Below are 16260 nucleotides of genomic sequence, written 5' to 3'. Positions count from 1 at the left end.
AATTAGAAAACATTTCATTATGTTAGGTGAAAGATTTTAGAAAATAAAGCAAAAACATTTAAAAAAATAGGACTTGGCAATTATTCTTAGATGTTTTCATAAGATCCAAAGTAAATATATGAAATAGTCTACTAGCCAGAATTTACACAAGGAAACCAAATACATTCTCCCAGAGTAAGTCACATGTATTATTTGTTATAATATATGCCTAGTTTGTATTAGTTTGTAGGAGAAATATACACTGTACTTAAATAAAACAAAAGGAAAGTATTGTATAAAAACAATGTTGCAGAGATTTCTTTGCCACACTTGGTGCAACCTTGAATGAACTTCAATCGAGAATTTTTAAATAGAAAGACTTCAGAGATATTCAGTGACATATGTCACATTCAGTGACATAAATAATGACACCTACAGGTTACTGCTGGCTCTGCACCAGAGCAGGAATCATTCTTACATCACTCTTATGCTTACATTCTTACAATCATTCTTATGCTAGGAGGGCCATATGGGATTAAAATCGGAGTTAAATCCAGCTTGGCTGCATGCAAGGCAAACTCCTTACCCACTTATTCTCTGGCCCTACAAAAAAATCTTTTCTATCTGTTGTCATACAGAACCATACTTTCTGCTACACGAGGCCCAATGGCTTCTTTCGTATGCACTACATTTTGAATATACTTTTAACACAATGCAAGATACATGCTAAACGTCATATTAAATTAAAAAAAACATTTAAAACAAGATTTTTTTTTATAAAAGTGTGCTTTATTATAAGGAAATTTGAAATATAACCAACAATACTGAAAATAATGTAACTGGCATTTACAGCCTTGGTCAGAGTTTTTATTAAACAGGCATTAGTTTGCTATTCCATGGATATTTAACAATTTATGCAACAAAACAGGTGACTTGGAAAAGTGAATAAAGTTAATAATACAGAATGATGAACCAGGAATTTGGGGTTTTGTGGGTTTTTGTTTCTTTGTATAATGACAGGGCTTTGAAAATAAAGTCTGGAATAGAAAACAAGTCATCCCCATGGGATGCTCTGTTCCTAACAAAGTCTGAAAAATTGTTACAAGTACTCTAAAATGTGGTTATTAATACTTTACATACTTCCAGTGTCATATATATATACATTATCTGATTAGCATTTTGAAACATTTCCATTATTCAAGACCAAAAACATTCTCTAATAAAGAGTGCACCAGCCACAAAATCATTTTGCCCATGTATATTTCCTTAAAACATGTTTCCCAAAACAAAATTGCTCATAGAAGAGGGAACAACTAGTTATAATTAATGTTTATACTGGGATCATATACATCCAGGAAATATGCAAGAATATATTGCTCTGGTTGAATAGAATTCAGGTAGCAGAGTGTTAATTATCAGAATTATCAATGAGAATCCATGCATTGAGTTTATTCTGCCTTTTTCTTTTGTTTTTGTTTTTGGGTCACACAGAGCGGTGCTCAGGAGTTACTCTTTGCTCTGCGCTCAGAAATCGATCCAAGCAGGCTCAGGCTTAGGATGCCGCGATTCGAACCTCTGTCAGTTCTGGGTTGGCCGCGTGCAAGGCAAATGCCCTACCATTGTACTATCTCTCCAGCCCCTTATTCTGCATTTGTAACAACGTGTTTGCATTGAAACAAATGCAAAGGCCATTTCCTGGTGTATTTGGATTGGGCAGAAATTCCTTTTAACTTAATATGATTATGCTTATAAAAATGACTACAGGGGGTTGGAGCAATAGCACAAGAGTAAGACATTTTCCTTGCATGCAGCCAACACAGGATGGACCCTGGTTTGAATCCCGCATCCCATATGATCCCCTGAACCTGCCAGGAGTGACTTCTGAGTGCAGAGCCAGGAATAATCCTGGAGCACTGCTGAGTGTGACCTCCCCCCCCCAAAAAAAAAGAAAAAACAAAACCAAAGACTAGAACCTTGGGAAAAATCTATGCAGGGAGTATATGCAAAGTTCTGTATTATGTTGACCTAGTGAAGAACAATATTTCTTGTAGAAATATTGATATGGGTTCCAAAATATTTCTTGTATATGTTGCATAAAATATAAATGCGCATTTTTTGTTTTGTTTTGTTTTGTTTTTGTTTTTCAGGCCACACCCATTTGATGCTCAGGGGTTACTCCTGGCTAAGCGCTCAGAAATTGCCCCTGGTTTGGGGGACCATATGGGACACCGGGGGATAAAACCGCGGTCGCGATCTTTCCTTGGCTAGTGCTTGCAAGGCAGACACCTTACCTCTAGCGCCACCTCGCCCCCTTTTTTGTTTTGTTTTGTTTTTTTATAAATGCACGTTTTTATATATGCTTTCCTTAAGCATATATGAAACCTTAAGTTTTCAGAAGACAAATTTAAATAGCTTTTTACAAATATGTATTTGTGACATTAAATGTCAAACTTAAAATGTTAAAGATAAAGAATACAGAGAACTGCAAAATGAGTGAATGAGGCAGAAAAATGCTTTATGAAGAAATGTGTTCATGATCTCTCATCTTAAAAAACCCTTCTCTATCATCATAATGACTATATTGTCTACCCTTAAAAACCATGAGACTATGTAGCCTACTGACATTATGCTAAAGAAACCGAAATGTACTTTATTGCAAAAAATAGGGAAAAATTTTAAATTGCATATGTTTTATACCATTTCACTGATAGGCCATGGTCAGCACATAATTTAATCAACAAAAAAAACTTGATTAAAAATGTACTTAATGGGGGCCGGAGAGATAGCATGGAGGTAAGGCGTTTGCCTTTCATGCAGGAGGTCATCGGTTCGAATCCCGGCGTCCCATATGGTCCCCTGTGCCTGCCAGGAGCAATTTCTGAGCCTGGAGCCAGGAATAACCCCTGAGCACTGCCGGGTGTGACCCAAAAACCACAAAAAAAAAATGTACTTAATGTAAAAAATGTACTTAATGTGTGTATATATATATACATATATATGTATATATATAATGAGCTGTAAAAAATAATGTGATGGCATGCTATTGAGCATAATTCATTGTCAAGTTCCCTCTGACATGGGCATAGTCACTAATTTACCAATCTGAGCAGGTCAAAATAAACACATATTGCCTAAGGATAATGTCCTTTCATTACCTTCTGAAACACAGATATTTGCAATATATTACAATCATTTGAATCAATCTTTTAGTTCAAATAATTTTATAGAGTAGAAAGTCTTTTTATCAATGTTTTTTATGATCTACTCTTTAGTCAATATGATGAGAAAACATATTGACTATTAGATCACTACTTTGTTTACTGATACATTGTAAATGTAAAAAAAAAAAAAGGAAAAACCTGAAAATCACAGAAAATGCTTGGCATCTACACAAACACAATCTCAGTGGACTAACCACTACTGTGTAATTTGTCACTATAGGTCTTCTTGCTCCATACTTTCGCTTCATGCAGTGGGTTCAATGATATCCATGTCTGTTCCAAACAGGGCAACTAATTGTTCTTCATAGGTTGCGATGTTCCTTTTCATGATCTCCATGCAAGGTCCCAAAAGCCTTTCAAATGCTTGTACATCCATGGCTAAGAAAAGGGGAGAACAACAAGAGCAAAAATTTTTTACAATCTATATCATTTTTTTTTTTTTTTTTGGTTTTTGGGCCACACCTGGCAGTGCTCAGGCATTACTCCTGGCTGTCTGCTCAGAAATAGCTCCAGGTAGGCACGGGGGACCATATGGACACCGGGATTCGAACCAACCACCTTAGGTCCTGGATCGGCTGCTTGCAAGGCAAACACCGCTGTGCTATCTCTCTGGGCCCCGTAGAACTTTGTAATTTTTTGTTTTTGTTCTTGTTTTTGTTTTTGGGCCACATGCAGTGGTGCTCAGGGGTTACTCCTGGCTATCTGCTCAGAAATAGCTCCTGGCCAGCACGGGGTACCATATGGGACACCAGGATTCGAACCAACCACCTTTGGTCCTGGGTCGGCTGCTTGCAAGGCAAACGCCGCTGTGCTATCTCTCCGGGCCTCTATATCATTTCTAAGACACTTTTATACCTATTTTGCACAATGTCAGTAGTGCAGTTGTATTTTAAACAAACATCAAGTACATGAAAAAGACAAAAAGATAAAAAAGTATTTTATTTTAACAAAGGAAACAGGGTTCCTTATCAATATGATGTGCAAAACTAGGTTAGTGGGAGATTACTAGTCCAGGTTAACAAAAGAATGAGAACTAACTGTTAATGGCCAATTGTTATCACTTCAGTAATAAGTAGTAAGAAGTCCTTAAAGGCAGCATGAGTGTATTTGCTTTCCTGTTTTCTTTTCTCAATGTTTACATGAAAGCTAATAAAGATCGATTGTCTTTTATCATTTTTTCTTTTTGTTGGGGGGTTGGTTTACATTTGGTGGCGCTCAGGGGTTACTCCTGACTCTGCGATCAGAAATCGCTCCTGGCAGGCATGGGGGACCATGTCCTGCATCGGCTGCATGCAAGGCAAATGCCCTACCATTGTGCTATATCTCTGGCCCCTTCTTTTATCTTTTTGATCTATTCAAAATGATGACCCAGGGCTGGAGAGATAATAGAGTAGGTAAGGCACATGCCTTGCAAGGAGCTGACCTGAGTTTTAACCCCCAGTACCCCAAATTGTGCCCCCTGAGACAGCCAGAAGTGATCCCTGAACAAAGAGCCAGGAGTAAGCCCTGAGAACTGCTGGATGTGGCCCCCTAATCCAAAAACCAAAACAAGCATAAAAAGTCTAGTGAGTGGTCAAAAATACTTCTATATCATATAAATGACAAAGGGCTAATATTTAATGCACAAAGAACTCACACAATGTAACAACAAAAGCAACCTAATAAAAAATGGACAGTAGATCTGAATAGATACTTCTCCATAGACTATAGAAGATGGTTGATGTGCATATAAAAAGATTCTTTACTTTATTTATCAGGGAGTACAAATAAAAAACACTATCAAATCATACATGTAAGAGCAGCTCACATCAAAAAAATAAGTATTAATGAAAGCATAGAGAAAATGTTGATAAATCTATTGATAGGAATGCAAATTGGTACAACCATTTGGAAAACAGTATAGAACTTACTTATGAAGCTAAAAATAAATATATAATCCAGTTAGGAATCTATCCAGAAAAATATAAACCTTGAAAACATTAACAAAAATGTTACTTATAGCCCAATAATTATTGAATCAGTATTTACAGGAGAAGAATAAAAATGAAGATGTGAAAAAAAATGAAGATGTGGCATGTTTATATAAAGGTATTCCGTTATGAAGAAAAGATGAAGTCTTGCAGTTTGCAGCAAAATGGAAAGATTATGTGAACCAAGTAAGTAAAAAAAAAAAGTATTGGATGATTTCAGCAATACGATAATATAAAGATATAAAACTGATAAACAGGCACAACACAAAAACCACACATACTGGCACACAGTATATATTGACAACAGAATAAAAGACCACTTAAGGAGAAGAGTACAGTAGTGTAAGAAAACAGAGAAGATATGTAGAGGTTGGTGAGGTAACATGGGGCAGGATGCTTGCCTTGCATGTATTCAATCCTGATTTGACTCCCTGCTCCCTTTATGGCCCCTTGAGGCCCACCAGGAGCAATTCCTGAACACAGAGCTGAGTGTGGTTCAGAAATCAAAAGAAAAAGTCAAATCTGAAATAAAAAAAGTGATCTGACAAAATGTTTACATATATCAAAAATATAAATCAGGGGCCGGAGAGATAGCACAGCGGTAGGGCGTTTAGATGCAGAAGGATGGTGTTCAAATCCCTGCAGCCCATATGGTCCCCTGAGCCTACCAGGAGCAATTTCTGAGTGTAGAGCCAGGAGTAACCCCTGAGCACTGCTGGGTGTGTTCCAAAAACCAAGTAAATAAATAAATAAAATATAAATAAAAAGTTATAAAGAAAACATCTATATAAAGTGATTTCAGTGAAAAATTCTATGCATATACATGTCAAAAAGCACCTCTCTTCCCTGCTCCAAAAATGGAGTCCAAAACCTTACTGGGGGGTGGGGGAATGATCACAAATAATCTTTAACATTTATATTTATCTAAAAGAATGCTACTATTTGACATATAAAATGTTTGAGCTATATGAGCAGTAAGAAAGTTTACAAACTAAAAAATAGGGGACCTAGATGACTGAAGTGGTAGTACAGTGAGCAGGGCCTTGCCTTGTACATGGGCTACCTAGGTTCAATCCTCAGCTTCCCATAGGCTCTCCAAGCAACACAAGAGGTAATTCTTGAGTGCAGTGCCAGGAGTAACACTTGAGCACCATTGGGTGTGGCCCACCCTTCCCCTCCCCTAAAAAGTACTATAGGAGACCCATACTGGCGTATGAAGTAAGTACCGGAACACATGCCTCGAATGAGGAAACACTGAGTTTGATGCCCAGCAATGTCTGCTCCCACCCCAGCACCCACCATTGTAGTCCTCGTGGCTTCTCAAGAAAAAGAGAAAAGTCATGTAAATAATTTCTGAAAATGAAATGGACTGTAGATTGTAGAAACCCTAGGTCTGTATGTGTGGTGTGTGTAACTAAGATTTTTCTATCTTCCTATATTTCTCAAATTTTTCTTTAATGTGACTTAATAAACACTTTATTACATAAATAATTAATGGAACTTTGATCACATTATCTTTCTTTTTAACATATGTCTCTCTGCTGAAAAAAAGACAGTTTCTAACTGTCTTCTCTTTCATCCAAGTGTAATCCTTAATTCATATCCTATTTAATTTTTTTGTTTGTTTTGTGTTTTTGTTAGTTTTCTTAGGAGTAACTCAGAGGTTATTCCTAGCAATAAGCTCAGAAATTGCTCCTGGCATCATATGGAATCGCTGGGATTGAACCCAGGTCCATTCTGGGTTGGCCAAGTGCAAGGCAAATACCCTATCGCTGTGCTATCACTCTAGCCCCTCCTATTTCATTTTTTAAAGAAATAACTTATTAGGAAAATTAATTCTGAGACTAGCTAAAAACCTTGAGAACACTCAAGCTAAATTTACAATAGAATAAAGAGCACAGAGGGACTAATTACTGCTGATTCAGGGTTTGGTTTGGTATCAACATCCTGAAATGCTGGGACTACTCTCAACTCAGTGCTAGGTTAATACAATACCTTGAGGACCTAACCCAGAACTCCTGAATATAAAGTATGCACTCAATGCACTGAACTTTTTCCCTGGCCCATGTTGAATCAATTTTATGAAGAAGAGCAAGGTGGGGATGGAGGAGGAGGAAGAGCAGAAGGAGGAGAGGAGGAAGAAGAGGAGGAGGAGAGAAGAAGAAGAAACTATCTTATATAGCCACCTCTGATTTTTCTCTTTCATTGGTCAAATGTCATTTATCATATAAAAATTCAGATGTATACAGAAGTTTTCTGATTAAGGATAGAATTTCTGTTAAACTCCTATTTGGTATTTTAAAATAGCAATAAACAGTTGAACAATGATACTTAATTGTGTCTTGGTAAACCTGAACCTTTGTTTCCCAGGACTCGGATGAGTAATTATTTCCACACTCATTCCAGCTTGCCCTGCAGAGTTCAATGTACTTCATAAAAATACCGGTGTAACCTGATGTATTGAAGAAAACAGAGTATAGTATTTTTTAAAGGATAATATAAAAAACTCAATTATTTTTGTTTTGTTTTATTGGGGGGGGTCACACATGGCAGTGTTCAAGGATTACTCCTGGCTCTGGACTCTGGAATCACTTCTGGAGGCGCTCAGGGGAACTTATGGAATGTTGGGAACTGAACCTGGATTGGCCTCATGCAAGGCAAATAACCTACCCACTGTATTAAACTAAGAAACTATTTCAAGAATCTGCCCCCAAAAAGTATATACACGTGTGTAGATATACATAAATATGAAAGCAATTCTTTTTTGTGAAGCAAGATCATTTTCATTTAAATTTATTTATAATGATGTGAGGGAAGAGAAAAAGAGAAAGAAGTATGTGCTTGACAGAAAACACAGAGAACTCCAGAGTAGAAATAAGCAAGCAGAGAAAGAGACAAGAGAGTGAGCTAAGTATTCAAGGGAGACCATGAGCTTAAAAAGCAAGCCATATGTAAAAATTTTAAGGAAAATAAAAAGATTTTTACAAGCAGAATTTATAATGCAGTGAACCCTAACTCTGTTATATCTTGTGGTACCCATAAAATTTGTGAATCCAATAAAATAATCCATGCAGCAAGAATACATGAAATACAGCCGTGATACTTGCAGCAGAAGCATGCCCCTGATTCCTACCTAAACATTTGACGGTTCCAATGGCGTGCGCAGAAGCTGCTCGAGGTTTGTTAGTTACCAGAGCAAGTTCTCCAAAGTACTGGCCCCGAGAACACCGGGCAATTTCCACTGCACCATTCTCTTCCACTTCAGATTTACCCTGACAAGGCAATCAAAAGTATTCACCTTTATCAGCTTAAGACAGAAAATGTACTCTCATTTATTCCTTGTTAATGTTATAAGGATTTCAGAGGCTTAAACAATCAATGTTTACCTTTCTTTTCATAGTGATTTTCACTTCTCCAGATTCTACAATGAAAAAGGAATCAGCTGAATCTCCCTATGAGAGGAAAACAAGAACAGAGCATAGAAATGCAGTTTAGTGGGTGGCAATCCTATTGTCCATCACAGCCCTGAAATGGAATCTAACCCCTATGTTTACAGGTGTGTTGACTGAAAACCCTGCCCCAACAGGCCAAGTTATCTGCTTTCTAAAAGGACAGGTTCCAATCAACAATTATGTAGTAATGATCACATTCATAATACAACTCGAAAAAATACATGCTCTGCCACAGCAAGAGCATTTCTGAGAAAACTAGCCAAGAAAAAAAAGCATGGCATATACATAAGGAAGGCAAAAGCTTCACTCTAACTTTGGTCTGGCATTCATAGTTTGTCACGGCAGCTCCCGGTCCCCAACAGGATTTTCACCAATAGAAGAGTCAGTAGGACAATCTTCTCAGGAAGAGCTAAAATGTGCATCCTGTTACCCTAACATTTCAAGCCTTAGCAAAACTCAAGATAAATCACTGTCTCCTTAAGAGGAGAGAGAGCACCCACACTTATTAGGAAGCAGCGGATGTTTGTACTGCTGGGACCAGATGTTTGGCTGGGACCACACTTGGAGATGCCAGTTTGCTGACACACCAGACACACATTGCCTCCAGGACTTGAAATGACCTTCTAAAAGAAAAGGGTGGCCATTGAGCATAACAGAGTCACTTTTTCTTGGCTTTGGACACAGACTGCCTTTCCAGAGACTCTCAAAGTGATTCTGGAGAAATGTCTCTGTAGATTTCAAGAAATTTAATATCAAACTACATAACAAAAATAAAAGCTGAATCTAGGTTTCTATAATATGGTACAGACTTATGTTTATTGAAAAGACAACTAATATGTAAAAGCTCTAGGTACAGCATTATATCCCTTTTGTTATTTTTATATCAAGATTTCATAAATATGTTAATTTTTCAAGTGCCTCGAATTTTGACAGGTTGTGGAGTATTGCGCAATACATATACTTCGTTGGCTTTCAAAATATGTTCTATTATTCCACCTTTTTTTTTTTTTTTGGTTTTTGGGCCACACCCGGCGGTGCTCAGGGGTTACTCCTGGCTGTCTGCTCAGAAATAGCTCCTGGCAGGCACGGGGGACCATATGGGATTTGAACCAACCACCTTTGGTCCTGGATCGGCTGCTTGCAAGGCAAACACTGTTGTGCTATCTCTCTGGGCCCCTCAAAATATGTTCTAAGTGTACATAAAACTGGTGGAATCTGTGGTCTGTACTAAAGTCAGTTTTATAGTTTTGATATTGTCCAAAAACAATTTGAGATTCTCAGAGAGAATCTAGGACCTCAGTGCACTATTTTTGCAACCTGTATCTATATATCTTATAAATCTATACTCATTTCAAAGTGAAAAGCTAAATAAAACATTTTAAAGATGTCTTAAAATTTATTATTTATCAGGGCTGGAGAGATAGCATGGAGGTAAGGTGTTTGCCTTTCATGCAGAAGGATAGTGGTTCAAATATCAGCATCTCATATGGTCCCCTGTGTCTGCCAGGGGCTATTTCTGAGCATAGAGCCAGGAGTAACCCTGAGCGTTGCCAGGTGTGACCCAAAAACCAAAAAAAAACCAAAAAATTAAATAAATTATCATTTATCCACTTATAAAGCTAATTTTATATCTATATATAACATATATGTATATGTATATATAACAAGTATATATAATACTTGTTATGTGTGTAACTTATTCTTTATATATTGGTATTATTCACCAATACACATAGAGAGCCTTTATATGCCTATAACAAGTTGTGTTTAATGGTTTGACTCCTGGTTGTTCTAATTCTACTTTGTGTGCTTGTGCAGCAACTTATTTATTTGCCCTCTAAAACAATATTCTTTCCTCAGTTTCAGAGATAAGTATATATCAAGAAAAGTAAATATATATACCAAGTAAAGCAAATATTTTAGATAAAAAGCTTACTAAAATCAATATTAAAGAATTGCTAATAAGATCTGTTTAATTCGTTTTCTTGATGCTTTGAAAAATGTAATTTGGAAATAAGGTAAAACCACCTAAATGCTTTATCTGTTACATCAACTATCTTTGTAAGTCCTACTTCACATTAGATCTCTTCTAAACATGGTACAAACATAAAGAGAGATCTTAGAAAGCATTAGGCTCAAGATCTCATTGGTCTCATGGAATGTCCTGAGTTCATAAAGTACATAGCACAGCATGTATGTGGCACAGAGTATACATGGACATGTATATTGTCTATGGTGCAGCATGTTTCCTATTTGGCTAACTCTATCAGGGAGCAGCTTCAGGAAAATTTAGCATGAACTTATCATGAAAAACCCTGTCATGTCTTCCCAGGCACCTTCTGGGTCCTCATGAATCTCATGGAATACTCGCCTGTTTGGTTTTTTATTTTTCCCTGGAAGAAACATTTTTTTCACCTACCAGAAGCACTTTAATCTTTATATACATGAGAATTAAATGTCATGTACAAAAACAAAATTATGCAGAAGTTCTTTGATGGTTTAATACATATTCATTAGGAGTTAATTATACAAACACAAATATTCAAAGAGATTAATGGCTGTAAATTAAACTGTTTTTAACAGGTCATTTGGTAAAGAAATACTCATCCATCACTACATACTAATTATAGATACACATGAAAAATTTATGAAGATTTATAAACATACATGAACCTTTTTTTTAGCACAATCCAAAAGTAAATTATGCAAGTTTTATACCTGAGCAATGATTTGTTCCCCATCGTTGTATACTTTGGTGCCTATCACATCTACCACTTTCAGGCGTTCAGAAAACTATAAAGAATAAAGACAGATAATATTCAATTGAAACAGATAAATTCAGTCATCTAATTTATTGAGGTTAAACAATCAGACCAAATAAACCAAGCAAGGTGTGGGTTTGCATGTATGTATATTTGTATCAATTAACTACCAGCATTTAAAAATAATTTCTCATGAAAAATGAGTATTTCAGATTCCCTCCTAACATTAGAAGACTTAGCAAAACTCTTATTACCTATTGCTACATGGTGACAATAAACTATGGGGGAACAGCAGCTGTTTGTTTAAATGGAGCACCTGTTCTCCAGCTTACCAGAGTCCAGTCCTGGCTTGGTTTCTTCTTTATGTTACTTGCTTAACTTGAAGGTATTTAGAGTTCCAACTCCTGACCTATTCTACTTAGAGATATTCTGCTAGAGAAGATCAGCTATCATTTAATAAGCATTCTGTAACGTGGCCAAAATTTCTAACAGGCATAAAATGACAATCTATCCATGAGGTATTTTCAGTACATGAGTCAGTCCTAAACCTCAAGATCTCTGGCCAAGCTTCTGGAAGTATGGAGCCACCATCCACAAAGACAGAGAGGGCAGGGGAGGAGTTGGGTCAGATTACCCTAGAAAGGAAATGTTTGGGGTGCTCAGGGATAAATTAGCCTGGACTAATTTAGGGAGAGACTTTGAAAGCTGATGTCAATTTTAGGAAGTATGCGTATACATACAGTATTTAAAGTAAGCGATTTTATAAGTGGTTAGCTACAGACTAAAAACAAGCTAAAAAGGACCGTGATTCTGGATGGACTATTTTAAGAAGAAAACAGAAGAAAAATAAAGTACAAACATATATGAGGAGAATACAGGAGGACCCTTGGTTCAGATAATCTCTTCTGTGAAGATTAAGCTAGTGGTAGTTGGGCCCGGAGAGATAGCACAGCGGCGTTTGCCTTGCAAGCAGCCGATCCAGGACCAAAGGTGGTTGGTTCGAATCCCGGTGTCCCAGATGGTCCCCCCGTGCCTGCCAGGAGCTATTTCTGAGCAGACAGCCAAGAGTAACCCCTGAGCACTGCCGGGTGTGACCCAAAAACCAAGAAAAAGAAAAAAAAAAAAAAGCTAGTGGTAGTTGCCTGCATTACTATGGTATTTAAAACCCTCTTTCAGATAAAAGGCCACATGTAAATCTGCTTCAGAATCTGGTAGCAATATTTTGCTCATAGACAACAAAATAAACATATAATAAGCAACAAAAGAATTATGAGATATACACATAATGTAATTTAACTTTTCCCAATGAAAATATAAATATTATTCAAATAAACTTTTCTATCTAACTAAATATTCCTAACAAAACAGAGTATCTTTTTTTTTTTTTTTTTTTTTTTTTTTTGGTTTTTGGGTCACACCCGGCAGTGCTCAGGGGTTATTCCTGGCTTCACGCTCAGAAATTGCTCCTGGCAGACACGGGGGACCATATGGGACGCCGGGATTCGAACCGATGACCTCCTGCATGAAAGGCAAACACCTTACCTCCATGCTATCTCTCCGGCCCCCAAAACAGAGTATCTTAAAGCAAAATAAATCAAGCACTTACCTCCAGTGATTTAAGGAACGGCAGTGACTCAATAAAGCTTTCATACATTTTTCTCTTTTTGGCATTATTTTTTACAATTATTCTCCTGAAGGTTACCCTGTCCTAAAGGCAAAATAGCAAATTGGAATATCAGAGAATATCACAAACAAACAAACAAACAAACAAAAGCAAGTTTTATGGGGAAAAGCAGCCTGAAGTGATAGTTTCATTTTATTCCCTATAATAAACAGATGGCAACTTTAGATTCTAAGAGAAAATATTAAAATTATCACACTTCCTGCTTTTCTTTAGGGGCCTCTCCAAGTAGTATATAGGGAGACCATGTGTCCAAGAATCAAATCCAGAACTCCTGCATACAAAGCATGCAGTCAACTCTTAATTTTCTCTCCAGACCAAAATTATTCTTTTAATGCAACCCATCTCTGATGTTTACTTCTTCACACATGAAATATAGAACCATATCAAATATTATTTTCATTATTTAAAAAGAAAACATCTGTTTACTTCTAAGAGATCTTACCAACATCCAACCAGAGTATTACCACAAGAGGGCACTATTGTGCCTTTTAAAAAGCTCCAGTTTCCTCCCCTCCACATGTGTACCTTATGGATTCTAAGTCTTTAATCCATATTGCTTTGACTTTTTTGCGTGGTGTTAGAAAGAGGTCTGAGTTTATTTTTTTTGCATGTCGTTGGCCAGTTTTCCCAACACTACTTGTTGAAGAGACAACTATATTTCATATATTTTGCTCCTTTATCAAAGATTAACTTGTTCATATACCTGAGGGTCAGCCTCAGGATACTAAACTCTATTCTACTGAGGGTAAGTCTTTATTCAAATACCATACTGTTTTAATTACTACCACTTTGTAAAAATATTAATAATAAAGTTGGGAAAGTGATGCCTCTGATCTTCTTTTCCCCAAGGATTGCTTTAGCTATTGGGGGTATTTATTTTTCTATAAAAATTCACTCCATGAATTTGAGGAGTGTTTGAAATTTCTTGGGGAAATGTCATGGGTATCCTTATTGGGAAAGCAATAAATCTGTACAATGTTTTGAGGATTGTGGTTGTTTTAATGATGTTAATCATCCTAATATTTGAACATACGATGTGTTTCCATTTCCTCCTGTCCTATTTTATTTCTTGAAGTTTTGTAGTTTTTAGTTTATATTTTGTTTGTAGTTTGTATTTATATTTGTAGTATATTTATATTTATACAAATATAAGTTTTTCAAGTCTAAGTTTGGCTGATTCTGAAGTCCTTGATTTTCTGAGGCAAATTCTGTATTAGATTGTTTCTTAAATATCTCTTCCTTCTTTCACTCTTTATATAAGGAAAGCCATGGATTTTTGTGTTTTAATTTTGTAGACTACCACTTTACTATACAAACCTAGTAATTCTAAAGAGATGAACTCAGAATGAACAGACTTCTTTCAAACACCATGCACAAAAGTTAACTCAAAATGGATTCAAGACATTAATATCAGACTTGACTCTATAATGTACACAGAGGAAAATGTAGACAGAATTTCTCTGTGATTCTAAAGTTAAAGGCATCTTCAAGTATGAAACATCACTGACCAACATGTGGAAGCAAAGACAAAAAATAGAACTACGTTAAACTAAGAACCTTCTGCATCTCAAAGGAAATGATGACAAGAATACAAAGACCACCCTTGGAGTGGACAATATTATTTACCCAACAATTATAGACGGAATTAATATCCATAATATATTAGGCATTGGCAGAACTTAAAAGAAAAAAAATCAAAAAATGAGGAGAAGAAGAAGAAAAAGAAGAAGAAGAAGAAGAAGAAGAAGAAGAAGAAGAAGAAGAAGAAGAAGAAATGAATGAGGAATGAATAAATGAGGAAGAAACTTCCTCAAAGAAGAAACAGAAATGGTCAAAGGCACATAAAAATGCTTGGCATTATTAATCATCAGGAAGATGCAACTGGAAAGAACAATACAGTATCATCTCAGATCAAAGAGACTGGAATACATCAAAAGTACAAGGACAACCAATGCTGGCACAGATGCAAATGACTCTCATTCATTGCTGATGGGAATGTTGACAGGTCTAGCCTTTTCAGGAAACAATATGGACAGAAACTACAAATTGAACCTCCATTTAAACTAGCAGTACTCTCCTGGGAATATACCATAAAAGCTCAAAAACACAAAAGAAAAGGCAGAAAAGCCTTCTAAATTTCTATGTTCACTTCAGCCTATTTACATTAGAAAGAATATACAAGCAACTCAAGTGCCTCAGAATAGATGATTGGATAAAGAAGCCACAGTATACCTAACCAATAGAATACTATGCAGTCATTAGGAAAAATGAAGTTATGGAATTTGCTCATACATGAATAGACATGGAAAGTATCATGCTGAATGAAATGAGTCAGAGGGAGCTTCGTCATGTGGCTGCTAATAGGGTGGTCTGTGAACTGGAGTTAGGGTAATGTGGGAATTTTTAGTCTTTTCTTTCTTTAAGTGTGCGATTATTTTGCAGAGCGCCTTCTCGTTAAAAACCGTCTTGTTAGTGTTTAGGATCGGAACCAGAGGGTTTAGATTTTTAGAGTAGTGATCATACACATAGAGTAGGATTCACTCTAGGCATAGCACAGGGAATCGTATGGGAATCGAATGTAATGCCAGGAACTGAGCCCAGTTCAAGCAGCATAGAAGACAAGTGCTTTATTTCTATACTATCTTTCTGACCCTAGAGACTATCTTTTAATAAAGCAATTATAATGCAGTAGATAGTAAAAATTACTCTTTCCAGTTTGTGGTCATATTGACACTGTATTTATTTTTATTTTTGACAGGAGGCACAACTTTCTTGAAGAGGCTGTAATTCCAACATTAGCATTCTATTACTTCAAAGGTATAGAGCTCAAGAACTAGAAGAGCTTTTAACAGCAAACAAATAAAAAAAAGGTTTTCCTACAAATTTTATTTTGAAAAAATGCCTATAAAACCGTTCATAACAGAGAGACCTCAAAATTATGATAGTTTTGTATACATTGATAAACAATGGTAGCATTTTTTGTTTTGTTTTGGGGCCGCACCTGGCTGCGCTCAGAGGGAATTTCTGGTTCTGTGCTCAGAAATTGCTCCTGACAGGCTCGGGGGTCCTATGGGGTGCAGGGGATCAAATCTGGGTCCATCCTGGGTCATTCACATATAAGGCAAATGCCCTACCACTATGCCCCCCAATTGTAGCATTTTAATATAAAATAAAATTGGATTAAAAACTGAC

General features: G+C 36.5%; 1 protein-coding gene across 1 annotated transcript in view; it reads right to left on the bottom strand.

Moving 5' to 3' along the window:
- Positions 1-3124: 3124 nt before the first annotated feature.
- PRKAR2B (protein kinase cAMP-dependent type II regulatory subunit beta) overlaps positions 3125-16260 on the bottom strand; it is a 128364-nt gene continuing 115228 nt past the window's right edge. Inside the window, exons 7-11 of the mRNA XM_049783486.1 lie at positions 12991-13092; positions 11341-11415; positions 8557-8622; positions 8304-8442; positions 3125-3578 (exon numbers count right to left, since the gene is read on the bottom strand). Of these exons, the coding sequence (XP_049639443.1) occupies positions 3445-3578; positions 8304-8442; positions 8557-8622; positions 11341-11415; positions 12991-13092 (516 nt within the window). The 3' untranslated portion in view covers positions 3125-3444. The remainder of the gene's footprint in view (positions 3579-8303; positions 8443-8556; positions 8623-11340; positions 11416-12990; positions 13093-16260) is intronic.

Source organism: Suncus etruscus, chromosome 1 (assembly GCF_024139225.1).
Source record: "Suncus etruscus isolate mSunEtr1 chromosome 1, mSunEtr1.pri.cur, whole genome shotgun sequence".
NCBI classification, from domain to species: Eukaryota; Metazoa; Chordata; class Mammalia; order Eulipotyphla; family Soricidae; genus Suncus; species Suncus etruscus.
The sequence above is the reverse complement of the archived record's forward strand: the minus strand, read 5'-3'. Positions and strand labels throughout refer to the sequence as shown.